The sequence below is a fragment of the Zophobas morio genome, unplaced genomic scaffold (assembly GCF_036711695.1).
Source record: "Zophobas morio isolate AGI-343-1 ecotype UQ-CSIRO unplaced genomic scaffold, CSIRO_AGI_Zmor_V1 ptg000040l, whole genome shotgun sequence".
NCBI classification, from domain to species: Eukaryota; Metazoa; Arthropoda; class Insecta; order Coleoptera; family Tenebrionidae; genus Zophobas; species Zophobas morio.
In genome coordinates this window covers 3,857,631-3,871,750 of record NW_026972145.1, presented here as the reverse complement: position 1 = coordinate 3,871,750, position 14,120 = coordinate 3,857,631, and the positions used below count along the sequence as shown (strand labels likewise).

General features: G+C 31.6%; 1 protein-coding gene across 3 annotated transcripts in view; it reads right to left on the bottom strand.

The window, feature by feature from the left end:
* Positions 1-1,516: 1,516 nt before the first annotated feature.
* LOC135140604 (scavenger receptor class B member 1) overlaps positions 1,517-14,120 on the bottom strand; it is a 93,232-nt gene continuing 80,628 nt past the window's right edge. For all 3 annotated transcript variants that reach the window (XM_064071223.1, XM_064071222.1, XM_064071221.1), the window contains exons 5-10: positions 7,093-7,231; positions 6,836-7,039; positions 6,531-6,786; positions 2,463-2,600; positions 2,295-2,413; positions 1,517-2,239 (exon numbers count right to left, since the gene is read on the bottom strand). In XM_064071223.1, the coding sequence (XP_063927293.1) occupies positions 1,817-2,239; positions 2,295-2,413; positions 2,463-2,600; positions 6,531-6,786; positions 6,836-7,039; positions 7,093-7,231 (1,279 nt within the window). In that variant the 3' untranslated portion in view covers positions 1,517-1,816. The remainder of the gene's footprint in view (positions 2,240-2,294; positions 2,414-2,462; positions 2,601-6,530; positions 6,787-6,835; positions 7,040-7,092; positions 7,232-14,120) is intronic.

Sequence of the window (14,120 nt, the reverse complement as noted above, 5' to 3'; positions counted from 1 at the left end):
ACCAATTTTCAACGAAATTTTCGAAATTTCAAAGTATACTTTTTCTTGTAAATTTCAAGCCGCAGAAGTCATTTCCGCTTTCGTTTCTTCGATAACTCGATTGGTTTTTCCAGAATCGTACTTTGAACAGTACAAATCTATGTAAAATACGACCAATTTTCCACCAATTTTCAACGAAATTTTCGAAATTTCAAAGTACACATTTTCTTGTATATTTCAAGCCGCAGAAGTCATTTCCGCTTTCGTTTCTTCGATAACTCCATTGGCATTTCCAGAACCGTACTTTGAACAGTACAAATCTATGTAAAATACGACCAATTTTCCACCAATTTTCAACGAAATTTTCGAAATTTCAAAGTATACTTTTTCTTGTAAATTTCAAGCCGCAGAAGTCATTTCCGCTTTCGTTTCTTCGATAACTCGATTGGTTTTTCCAGAATCGTACTTTGAACAGTACAAATCTATGTAAAACACGACCAATTTTCCACCAATTTTCAACGAAATTTTCGAAATTTCAAAGTATACTTTTTCTTGTAGATTTTAAGCCGCAGAAGTCATTTCCGCTTTCGTTTCTTCGATAACTCCATTGGTTTTTCCAGAATCGTACTTTGAACAGTACAAATCTATGTAAAATACGACCAATTTTCCACCAATTTTCAACGAAATTTTCGAAGTTTCAAAGTATACTTTTTCTTGTAGATTTCAAGCCGCAGAAGTCATTTCCGTTTTCGTTTCTTCGATAACTCCATTGGTTTTTCCAGAATCGTACTTTGAACAGTGCAAATCTATGTAAAATACGACCAATTTTCCACCAATTTTCAACGAAATTTTCGAAATTTCAAAGTATACTTTTTCTTGTAAATTTCAAGCCGCAGAAGTCATTTCCGCTTTCGTTTCTTCGATAACTCGATTGGTTTTTCCAGAATCGTACTTTGAACAGTGCAAATCTATGTAAAATACGACCAATTTTCCACCAATTTTCAACGAAATTTTCGAAATTTCAAAGTATACTTTTTCTTGTAGATTTCAAGCCGCAGAAGTCATTTCCGCTTTCGTTTCTTCGATAACTCCATTGGTTTTTCCAGAATCGCACTTTGAACAGTACAAATCTATGTAAAATACGACCAATTTTCCACCAATTTTCAACGAAATTATCGAAATTTCAAAGTATACTTTTTCTTGTAGATTTCAAGCCGCAGAAGTCATTTCCGCTTTCGTTTCTTCGATAACTCCATTGGTTTTTCCAGAATCGTACTTTGAACAGTACAAATCTATGTAAAATACGACCAATTTTCCACCAATTTTCAACGAAATTTTCGAAATTTCAAAGTATACTTTTTCTTATAGGGCAATGGAAAAATTGAACAATTAAAAAATCAAAAACTGAAAAATTGAAAAATCAAGCCATTAAAAAAATTGAACAATTGACATTTCTGACTTTCCATTTTTAAATAATCGAGTTTTTTTCAATTTCATTTATTAGTTGAACGCAAACGCTGAAATAACACCCCACTACGTCTTTAAAATTCATATATTTTATAAAAAGTACATGCTTTCGATATAAAATTGCCTACTCCTATCTATACAAACAAATGACGTTTGACGGCACTGTGATGACTCATATCACTCAATAAAAACAGGACTAATCCTCATAAATCTCCTACTCGCACTACACCTAACCTACACTCAACGTTTTGGCAATGGAATAATTATTGCACCAAGTATCACAAAATTCACTCTGAGCATCTCGGCCTCCTCGCTTTCGCCTCGTTCCTCAACCCGAGCCACCGGGAACCACATCAAACCAACATCCATCTCAAATGTCGATCTCCTCTACGCCATCCAAGTCCAGCAGAGTATACGTGTCTCGCTTTATCAGCTTGGGTCTCGCCACCGCAATATAGCCGCTACTCCGCCTCCTCAGCGACTTCATACTGATCTCTATGGTCTCTTTCGTAAAGACCAGCGACTTGTACCCGTTGATGAACACCCCGACCAGGATGCACCCCCCCAGAAAAATGAACCCGTACGTCATGAGAGGGCACGCCACGTCGGCGAACGTCGTGGCCAGATAAATCCAGCGTCTGATTGGCGGCGGCAAGTCGTCTATCCCCTCCTCGATCCACATGATTGGGTAAATTATGCTGGGGAACTTGGCGACGGGGGTCACGTGACGCGCTTGGTCCACCTTGAGGTTGAGCTGGAGGCGGACCTTAGCCTCGATTGGCACGCCCAATCTCTGAAACGCAGTGTTGCCAACACGAGCTCTCAATCGCAGCCTACTTGGTACTTACGGGTTGGATTTTTAAGTAGGAGCTGTGTTTTTCCTTGACGGGCTGGAGGCCCTCGAAGTGCTCGATCAGCGCAGGGTCGGCCTCCATGAAGTGTGGGTAGGAGAGATATACAGGGGCGTCTGCAAGAAATTGTTATAGGGGGGTTAAATTTTTGGAAAAAGGGCGTACCGAATTGGCAAGGGCTGATGCTTTGGAGGCCCTTTGGAGGGCAGAAATCGTTGCCTGGGCAGTAGCATTTGTTGTCGGGTTCTTGGTCCACCGTTTCGAACATGGAGGCGGCGGGGGTGTACAAGTCCGCACTGATTCCTGGAATTTTGAAAAAAATTGTTATTAGGATTTGAATATTTATCGGATTTATATAATATGGGTTTTTTTTGGTTTATCAACCTATAAGACAACTTTAAAGGTCATTTTCCGTCTTTACGTAACATGCGATCGAAAAAAGTCGTCTAGAAGGCCATGAATTTTTTTTAAATTTATTTTATTTTATTTTGACCGAACTTGCCTCAAATGTGAAGTGCAGCCGAAGAAATACCGCTGCTCCGAAAAATTAAAAATCAAAAAATCGGAAATGTAAAAAATCGAAAAATTGAAATAACCAGAAATCGAAGAAAAGAAAAATCTGAAAACTGAAAAATAAATAAAAAACGAGAAATGGAAACATTAAAAAAAACTTGGAAAATTGGAAAATTGAAAAATTTGAACATCCGAAAAACTGGAAAATCAAAAAATCGAATAACCGAAAAATCAAAAATCGGAACATCGAAATATTGAAAAATTGAAATATTCAGAAATCGAAATCCCGAAAAATCTGAAAACTGAAAAATAAAAAAAATAAATTGAGAAATCGAACAATTTTAAAATTAAAAAATCGAAAATGAAGAACCGTAAAATTGAAAAAACGGGAAACTGAAAAGTCCCCAAACTGAAAAGTTGAAAAATTGGAAAATTCGAAAATTGAAAATTCGAAACATTGAAAAATTGTAAAATAGAAAATCCGTATGTCGAAATGTGGAAAAGCTGAAAAATCAAAAAACTGAAACATCGAGAAACCAAAAAATCTGAAAACTGAAAAGTAAATAAAAAACAAGATATCGAAAATTCTAAAATTTAAAAAATCGAAAAATTGAAAAATCAAAAACTTGGGAAATTGGAAAATTGAAAAATCCAGACAACCAAAAAATTGGAAAATCAAAAAGAGAAATAAATGAGAGAATGAGAGAGAGAGAGGAAGAGAGAGAGAGAGAGGAAGAGAGAGAGAGAGAGAGAGATAAATGGGAGAATAACAGAGACAGAGAGATAAACGGGAGAATGAGAGAGAGAGAGAGAGAGAGAGAGAGATATATAAATTGCAGAATGAGCGAGAGATAAATGAGAGAATGAGAGAGATAAAAAGGAGAATAAGAGGGAGAGAGATAAACGGGAGAATGAGAGAGAAGGAGATATAAATTGCAGAATGAGCGAGAGATAAATGGGAGAATGAGAGAGAGATAAATGGGAGAGTGAGAAAGAGAGTGATAAATGGGAGAATGGGAGAGAGGGAGATATAGATTGGAGAATGAGCGGGAGATAAATGGGAAAATCAGAGTGAAATAAATGGGAGAATAAGAGGGAGGGAGATAAATAGGAGAATGAGAGAGAGCGAGAGAGAGAGAGGTAAACAGAAGAATGAGAGAGAGGGAGATATAAATTGCAGAATGAGCGAGAGATAAATGGGAGAATGAGAGAGAGATAAATGGGAGAGTGCGAAAGAGAGAGATAAATGGGAGAATGGGAGAGAGGGAGATATAAATTGGAGAATGAGCGAGATATAAATGGGAAAATGAGAGTGAGATAAATGGGAGAATAAGAGGGAGGGAGATAAATAGGAGAATGAGGAAGAGAGAGAGAGAGAGAGAGAGAGAGAGAGAGAGAGAGAGATAAACGAGAGAATGAGATATAAATTGCAGAATGAGTGAGAGATAAATGGGAGAATGAGAGAGAGATAAATGGAAGAATGAGAAGGAGAGAGATAAATGGAAGAATGAGAAAGAGAGAGATAAATGAAAAAATGGGAGAGAGAGAGAGAGAGAGATAAATAGAAGAATGAGACCGAGAGAGATAAATGGGGGAATGAGGTAGAGAGATAAATGGGAGACTGAGAGAGAGAAAGAGAGAAAACGGGAGAATGAGAGAGAGGGAGATATAAATTGCAGAATTAGCGAGAGATAAATGGGAGAATGAGAGAGAGATAAATGGGAGAGTGCGAAAGAGAGAGATAAATGGGAGAATGGGGGAGAGGGAGATATAATTGGAGAATAAGAGGGAGGGAGATAAATAGGAGAATGAGAAAGAGAGAGAGAGAGATAAACGAAAGAATGAGATATAAATTGCAGAATGAGTGAGAGATAAATGGGAGAATGGGAGAGAGAGCGAGATAAATAGGAGAATGAGACCGAGAGAGATAAATGGGGGAATGAGGTAGAAGATAAATAGAAGAATGAGAAAGAGAGAGACAAATGGGAGAATGGGAGAGAGAGAGAGATAAATAGAAGAATGAGACCGAGAGTGATAAATGGGGGAATGAGGTAGAGAGATAAATGGGAGACTGAGAGAGAGAGAGAGAATATGGGAGAATGCGAAAGAGGGAGATAAATGGGAGAATGGGAGAGAGGGAGATATAAATTGGAGAGATGAGTGAGAGATAAATGGGAGAATGAGAGAGAGATAAATGGAAGAATGAGAAGGAGAGAGATAAATGGGAGAATGGGAGAGAGAGAGAGATAAATAGGAGAATGAGACAGAGAGAGATAAATTGGGGAATGAGGTAGAGAGATAAATAGAAGAATAAGACCGAGAGAGATAAATGGAGGAATGAGGTACAGAGATAAATGGAAGAATGAGGGAGAGAGAGAGAGAGAGAGATAAACGGGAGAATGAGAGAGAGGGAGATATAAATTGAAGAATAAGCGAGAGATAAATGGGACAATGAGAGAGAGATAAATGGGAGAATAAGAGGGAGGGAGATAAACGAGAGATTGGGAGAGAGAGAGAGAGAGAGAGAGAGGGAGAGAATGAGAGAATGAGAGAGAGGACAAAAAGAGAGAAAGAGAATGAGAGAGATAAATAGAAGAATTAGAGCGAGAGAGATAAATGGAGGAATGAGATAGAGAGATAAATGGGAGAATGAGAGAGAGAGAGAGAGAGAGAGACGGGAGAATGAGAGAGAGGGAGATATAAATTGGAGAATAAGAGGGAGAAAGATAAATGGGAGAATGAGAGAGAAACAAATGGGAGAATGAGAAAGAGATAAATGGGGAATGAGAGAGAGAGAGAGGTAAATGGGAGAATGAGAGAGTGTGAGATAAATTGAAGAATGAAAAAGAGAGAGAGAGAGAGAAATGCGAGAATGAGGGAGAGAGTGATATAAGTGGGAGAATCGGAAAATTAAAAAAAAATGAGAAATCGGGAAATCGAAAAATCTAAAATTAAAAAATTTGAAAAACTGGTAAGTCGAAAAATTGGGGAATTGGAAAATTGAAAATTCAAAACATTGAAAAATTGTAAAATCAAAAAATCCATATGTCGAAATATGGAAAAGCTGGAAAATCAAAAAATCGAAACATTGAAAAACCAAAAAATTGAAAAACTGAAAAGTCGAAAAATTGGAAAACCAAAAATCTAAAAGTCGAAAAGTCGAAAAATCGAAACATGGAAACAGGAATTATAAAACCGGGAAGTCGAAAAACCGAAAAATCGAGAAGTCGAAGTAATATAAAACCGAAAAATTGAAAATTGAAAAATTGGAAAATGTAAATTAAAAAAAAGTCATAACACCGAAATCTCGATAAATCCAGAAATCCAAAAATAAAAAAACAAGAAAATGAAAATTTTGAAAAATTGAGAAATCGAATAATCGAAAAATTGAAATATCAAAATCTCGATAAATCCAGAAATTGAAAAATTCAAAAATCGAATAATCAAAAGTTTTAAAAATCGAAAACCTGAAAAATCTAAAATTTAAAAATTCCAAAAATTGAAAAATCGAGAAATTGGAACACCAAAATATTGAAAAACTGAAAAATCAAAAAGTCCTAACAATCGAAAAATTGAAACATTGAAAAAATCGAAAAATCGGAAAATCAAAAAATCTAAAATTTAAAAATTGTTGCTTACATTCAATAAGTAAAAATGCCCTCTCAGCAATAACAACAACTTGAAGTGTTTATGTTTATACATCGGAGTAAAAATGCTTACCGTGTTTGACCACCGGCTCCCTGTACTGCAAGGGCATGACCCTACAAAGGTCCTTATCATACACGTGCACAACATCCGCCTTCGTGTAGTACCTAGGTGGAAAAAACGACCCTTCGCTTGCTCTGATCATATTACACGGCGACTCCTTCCAATATGGCAGCCGATCAGCGCCATTAAGCTTCTCCAAAAGCCCAAAATCCTGCATCCCTGTCATCCCAGTATATATATTATGAACTTCATTCAAAGTACCATTCCTCTGAAACCCAACTTTCATTCCCGTTTCCACGAACACCCAAACTACTCACATTTATAAGAAGCCCCATCCTCGACATCGGTCTTTTTCGCTTCGGGTAAAAGCTGTGCGCGAGACTGACAAGAGTGTCGTCATAGCCAAAAACGAGCTCGTCAGCGGTCACGGTAACGAAGGGCTTGTAGTCCTTCAAGTTGAGCAAGAAAGAGATGGTCCTTTGGACGAGGTAGCTCATGGAGTTGGACTGAGTGGACAAAGTCTGCAACCAAAAACGTCAAACCGATTGGACAAAAAAAAAACGCGATCTTTTACCAGAAGAGGGATATTTGGCACTGTGATTTTTTGGTCTTTGTTGACGGAGAGTTCAGGTACAAATTGGAGGATTTTCTTGTGCTGGTAGGTGACGGTCCCGTTGTCGTGGAATTTTATGTTCACTTTTTCCATGTCTTCTCTGAAAGGAAAGGTCGCAATTATCACCAGTTAGTGACAAATGGGAGAATAAAAGTCACTTTTACTAGTTGCGGTTGCTTAAGTGGGTCAAAAGTTAAACAATACTTAGATTTGTTTATTTGGCGCGTGATCTATGACTGAGTCTGTTGGTAGCACTTTTTAAATGAAAATGTGAACTTTATTGCGTTTATGTTGGTATAACTGACTGTAATAAATTTAGGTTATGTTTTGGATGCATTGTGCGAATTTAAAAATGTCCAGTCATGACAGGTGACAACCGGAAATTATAGAAAACTAAATTAACTAAAAATCCAGGATTGCCAACAGACTCGGTCATTTCCGATCACACAAAATAATACAACAATTAATATGTATATTAGGGTTTTATTTATAATACTGAAATAAAATTTGTTTTCAAGATTGGTAGAAATGACAAATAAAAAAATAAATAAAAAATCCAAAAATTAAAAGTAGAAGTCGAAAAATCCAAAATTTAAAAAAATGGATAGATTGAAAAATCGGAAAATTGAATCGCGAAATCGAACAAATGAAAAATCGGAATATAGAAGAGAAGTTGGAAAATCAAAAAATTGAAAATCTGAAAAAGATGGAAAAATTGAGAAATCGAAAAGTCCAGAAGTCGAAAATTCTAAATATTGGGTAATCGAAATAGCCAAAAATTGAAAACTCGAAAAGTTACAAATTGAAACAGAAAAATATTTGAGATTAAAAAACCGAAAAATTGAAAAATCTAAAATTTAAGAATAGAAAATTGAATAATCAAAAAAGTAGAAAAATGAAAGAATCAAAATTTTGAAAAATTCTAAAACTGACATCAAAAATTGAGTAAAAACACAAAAATCAAAAAACGATTACTTGGGAAACTGAGAAATCAAAAAATCGAAAATTTAGAAACATCAAAAAATTGAAAAATTGAGGAATTGAAAAACTTGAAATCCGAAAACTAGAAATTGAAAAATTGGAAAATTTAGAATCGTCAAAAACTGAAAAATAGAAGTATCTAAGAACTGAAAAATTTAGTCATCGAAAAATCTAAAATTTTAAAAATTAAAAATAAAAATATTAAAAAATTGAAAAATCGAGAAGTCGAAACATCAAAAAATCGAAAAAATGAAGAATCAAAATTTTCACAAAAATTCCAAACGTCAAATATCAAAAATTGAGAAATTGAAAGATCGAGAAATCAGAAAGTCGGAAAAATCAAAAAATAGATTTGTCGAAAAATTGGGAAATCAAAAAATCTAAAAATTGAAAAATTTAAAATTCAAAAACGAAAAACGATAAAATCGAAAAGTCAAAAAACAGAAAAATTAAAGAATCAAACAACAGAAGTATCGAAGAACTGAAAAATTGAGAAATCGAAAAATCTAAAATTTTAAAACTTAAAAATTAAGATATTAAAAAATTGAAAAATCGAGAAGTAGAAACCTCAAAAAATTGAAAACTTGAAAAATCGAATCAAAAAAAAAACAAAAAATTGAAATATCTAAAAAGTAAAAATTCGAGAAAACCAAAAATTGAAGAATCTTAAAATACGAATATCAAATTTTGAGAAATTAAAAACTTGAAACATCGAGAAATCGAAAAGTCGTAAAACCAAAAAATCGATTAGTCGAGAAATTGAGAAATCGAAAAATCGAAAATTTAGAATTGTCAAAAATTGGAAAGTTCAAAAATTAAAAATCTAAAAACTGGGAAATTGGAAAATTTTAAATTCAAAAAACGAAAAATTAAATAAGCGGTAAAGTAAAAAATCGAAAAGTTGAAAAACGGAAAAAATAAAGAATTGAAATACTGAAAAACCCCAAAACTGAAATACGGAAAAATTGAGAAATCGGAAAATTCAATAATCGATAAATTAAAAAGTTGAAAAACCAAAAGATCGATTAATTCTGAAATGGAGAAATGGAAAAATTGGAAATTTAGAAACGTCAAAAATTACAAAATCGAAAAATTGACGAATAGAAATTTTGAAAAATCCCAAAACAATATTTAAAAAACGAAGTATTGAAATTACTAAAAGTTAAGAATTGAAAAAAAGAATAATCAAAAAAATAAAAATTCGAAAATCGAAAAGTCAAAAAATTGAAGAAGCAAAATTGTGAAAAATCCAAAAACTGAAATATCAAAAATTGACTGAAAGTCGAATACTCAAAAAATCGATTTTTCGAGAAACTGAAAAATCGAAATATTGATTACTCGAGAAATTGAGAAATCCAAACATTTTAAATTTTACACTTTCCAAATTTTCAACTTGAATTGTTTTCCATTTTCAATCAAAAAATCGAAAAAATGAGTAAAATTGAGAATTAAAAAATGAAAAATTCGAGAAATCAAAAAATGGAAAAGTCGGAAAATTGAAGAATAAAAATTTTGAAAAATCCTAAAATATCAAAAATTGAGAAATTCAAAAATTGAAAAGTCGAAAAATCAAAAAATTGGTTACTTGAGAAATCGGAAAAATAAAAATTTAGAATCGTCAAAAATTGAAAAATCGGGAAAGTAAAAAGTCGAAAAACGGAAAAATTCATTCGAAAATCGAAAGATTGAAAAATCCCAAAACTGAAATATAAAAAAATTGAGAAATCGAAAAAAAAAAATCAAAAAATTCGAGAAATCGAAAGATCGAATAATTAAAGGATCAAATTTCTGAAAAATCTTAAAATATCAAAAAATTAAAAATTGAAAAATTGGAAAATCGAGAAATCGAACAGTCGAAAAATCAAAAATCGATGAGTCGAGAAATCGAAAATTCGAAAATTTATAATCGTCAAAAATTGAAAAATTGAAAATGTTTAAATTCAAAAAACGAGAAATTAAAAATCAGAAAATAAAAAATCGAAAAGCCGAAAAAAGGAAAAATTAAAGAATCGAAATATTGAAAAATCCCAAAACTGAAATATCAAAAAATTTAGCAATCCAAGAAAAATTGATGAATCGAAAAATTGAATAATCAAAATTTTGAAAAATCTTAAAATATCAAAAATTGAAAAATCGAGAATTTAGAGACGCCAAAAATTGAAAAATTAAAGTATCAAAAAATTTGGAAATCAAAGAAAAACTGAAAACTGGAAAAATTGAAAAATCTCAAAAATTTTAATTTAGATTTTCCAAATTTTCAATTCATCACTCATTTTTTTTTCAATTTCAATCGAAAAATTGAAATTTCGAAAAACGTAAAAATCGAAAAAATTAAAAATCGAGAAATCGAAACTTCAGAAATCGAAAAATTGGAGAATCTAAAATTTAAGAATTGGAAAATTGGATATTCAAAAAGTAAAAATACGAGAATTCGAAAAATCAAAAAGTCGAAAAATTGAAGATTCAAAATTTTGAAAGATCCTAAAATATCAAAAATTGAGAAATTGAAAAAGAGAGAAGTAGAAAAGTCGAAAAATAAAAAAATCGAGTATTCGAAAAGTCAAAAAATGAAAAAATTGAAGAATAGAAATAATGGAAAATTGAACAATCGAGGAATCGAAAAATCGAAAATTTAGAAACGTCAAAAATTAAAAAATTTAGAATAAAAAAACGAAAAAGTGAAAAATCAAAAAAATAAAAAATCGGGAAATCGATAAATCAAAAATGAAAAAACTGAAAATCGAAATACTGAAAAATTCTAAAACTGAAAAATTGGGAATTCGAAAAGTCGAAAAACCAAAAATCGATGAATGGAGAAATTGATAAATCGAAAAATCAAAAATTTACAAAAAAAATGTCAAAAAGTGAAAAATAAGAAAATCGAAAAATTGAAGAACATCACAAAATTGCGAAATTTGAAAAATTGAAAAATTAAGAAATCGAAACATCAAAAATCGAAGAATTGGAAAATCTAAAATTTAAGATTCGTAAAATTGGATAATCAAAAAGTATAAATTCGAGAATCCAAAAAATCAAAAAGTCGAAAAATTGAAGAGTCAAAATTTTGAAAGATCCTAAAATATCAAAAATTGAGAAATTGAAAAAGAGAGAAGTAGAAAAGACGAAAAATCAAAAAATCGAGTATTCGAAAAGTCAAAAAATGGAAAAATTGAATCGAAATAATGAAAAATTGAACAATCGAGGAATCGAAAATTCGAAAATTTAGAAACTTCAAAAATTGAAAAATTTAGAATAAAAAAAGAAAAAGTAAAAAATCAAAAAAATAAAAATCGGGAAATCGATAAGTCAAAAATGGAAAAACTGAAAATCGAAATATTGAATAATCCTAAAACTGAAAAATTGGGAAATCGAAAAGTCGAAAAACCAAAAATCGATGAATGGAGAAATTGATAAATCGAAAAATCAAAAATTTACAAAAAAAATGTCAAAAAGTGAAAAATAAGAAAATCGAAAAATTGAAGAACATCACAAAATTGCGAAATTTGAAAAATTGAAAAATTAAGAAATCGAAACATCAAAAATCGAAGAATTGGAAAATCTAAAATTTAAGATTCGTAAAATTGGATAATCAAAAAGTATAAATTCGAGAATCCAAAAAATCAAAAAGTCGAAAAATTGAAGAGTCAAAATTTTGAAAGATCCTAAAATATCAAAAATTGAGAAATTGAAAAAGAGAGAAGTAGAAAAGACGAAAAATCAAAAAATCGAGTATTCGAAAAGTCAAAAAATGGAAAAATTGAAGAATCGAAATAATGAAAAATTGAACAACCGAGGAATCGAAAAATCGAAAATTTAGAAACTTCAAAAATTGAAAAATTTAGAATAAAAAAAGAAAAAGTGAAAAATCAAAAAAATAAAAATCGGGAAATCGATAAGTCGAGAATGGAAAAACTGAAAATCGAAATATTGAAAAATCCTAAAACTGAAAAATTGGGAAATCGAAAAGTCGAAAAACCAAAAATCGATGAATGGAGAAATTGATAAATCGAAAAATCAAAAATTTACAAAAAAATGTCAAAAAGTCAAAAATAAGAAAATCGAAAAATTGAAGAACATCGCAAAATTGCGAAATTGAAAAATTGAAAAATTAAGAAATCGAAACATCAAAAATCGAAGAATTGGAAAATCGAAAATTTAAGAATCGGAAAATTAGAGAATTCAAAAAATCAAAAAGTCGAAAAATTGAAGAGTAAAAATTGTGAAAGATCCTAAAATATCAAAAATTGGGAAATTGAAAAAGAGAGAAGTAGAAAAGTCGAAAAATAAAAAAATCGTGTATTCGAAAAGTCAAAAAATGGAAAAATTGAAGAATCGAAATAATGAAAAATTGAACAATCGAGGAATCGAAAAATCGAAAATTTAGAAACGTCGAAAATTGCAAAATTTAGAATAAAAAAGAAAAACTGAAAATTCAAGAAAATAAAAACTCGGGAAATCGATAAGTCAAAAATGGAAAAACTGAAAATCGAAATATTGAAAAATCCTCAAACTGAAAAACTGGGAATTCGAAAAGTCGAATGGAGAAATTGATAAATCGAAATACCAAAAATTTACAAAAAAAAATGTCAAAAATTGAAAAATTGGAAAATCGAAAAATTTAAAAATCGAAAAATCTAAAATTCAAAAAACGAAAACTTTGAAAAATCAACAAAGCAAAAACTCGAGCAATCGATAAGTCAAAAAAGGGAAAAATGGAAAAATCGGACAATCTGAAAAGCTCAAAATTGAGAAATTGAAATGGAAAAATCGAAAGTTCGAAAAACCAAAAAATCGATTATACGAGAAATTGAGATCTCAAAAAATGGAGAATTTAGAAAAGCCAAAAATTGAGTAATGTAAGAAAATTCTAAAAACTGAAAAATCCCAAAATTGGGAAATCAAAATTTGAAAAATCAAAAAGTTGAAAAATCAAAAATTCGAAAAATTATTGCAGATCTACAACTTTTATTTTTTTCCAAAAACCTCTATGTTTAGTATAAAAAATCAACACGGATTCATAAACCACAAGTTCAGGACTATGCTAGTATTTAACATTTAGATGACATTTATTCGATAAAAGTGTAAGATGGGATCATCAACTACTAATATTTTGGGGAATTTCTCGTAATCTGGGTGGTGAAATTGTTTTCAACATTGTCACTTATTATTGCGAAAATTTAACCTACAAATGTCATTATCTTAACTATTTCTGGTGTGGTTGTTAGTAACAAAAATCCCCAAATTTGCGCAACATATCAATTAAATAACCGACTTTCACATATCCCGTGCATAGTTGGTTGCATAACCCTTACGCAACCCAATGTCAGTGTCATTTTTTAATGTCAACACGATGACTAAACGCAGTACGACATCCCCAAAAACCGTTTAACGATGAACACGAAAGTTTGTTTTCCTTTCGTTGGCACAATTATGTCACCCCACATCGCAATTAGCGCGTTTCCAGGTACGACAAATCGGGTAAAACTGGCCACGCGACCAACCAAACAAAGAAAAAAACCAAACTAGAGTGAAATAATAGTAATTTAATTACCGCTTAATAATAGTTTATCGAGAGCGTATTGTCATCTCTCGAAACAACCTTTCTGCATTCCAAAGAAAGTTAGTTTCTCCGGTTATGTAATGTTTTTAAACGGATAACTAGTTTGTACGTTCGCTCGACCTTATTTTTATTATTGTTGCAGTTCATGTTTATGTTATTTTATTATTATTACGTGGTCTTCTGTGATCTAACTAACAGGGTTATGTAAAGAAGAGATTCGATTTAGGGAAAAATGGAAATTTTTGGTTTCGTGAGGCGGGGTTGCGTAAGAGGTTGTCGGGTCTTCTGGACATGTGGCTGGTTGTACTTTCCAATCGTTTGGTGGCGACTGTACCATATGTATAGTATGGGGATTCGAAAAGGTTGGAGTTCCAAGGTTGGGTAAAAAATTTTAAACTGGAAGTTAATTGTTTCTTGGGAATTATTAAAAAAAAAAATGATAGTAAAT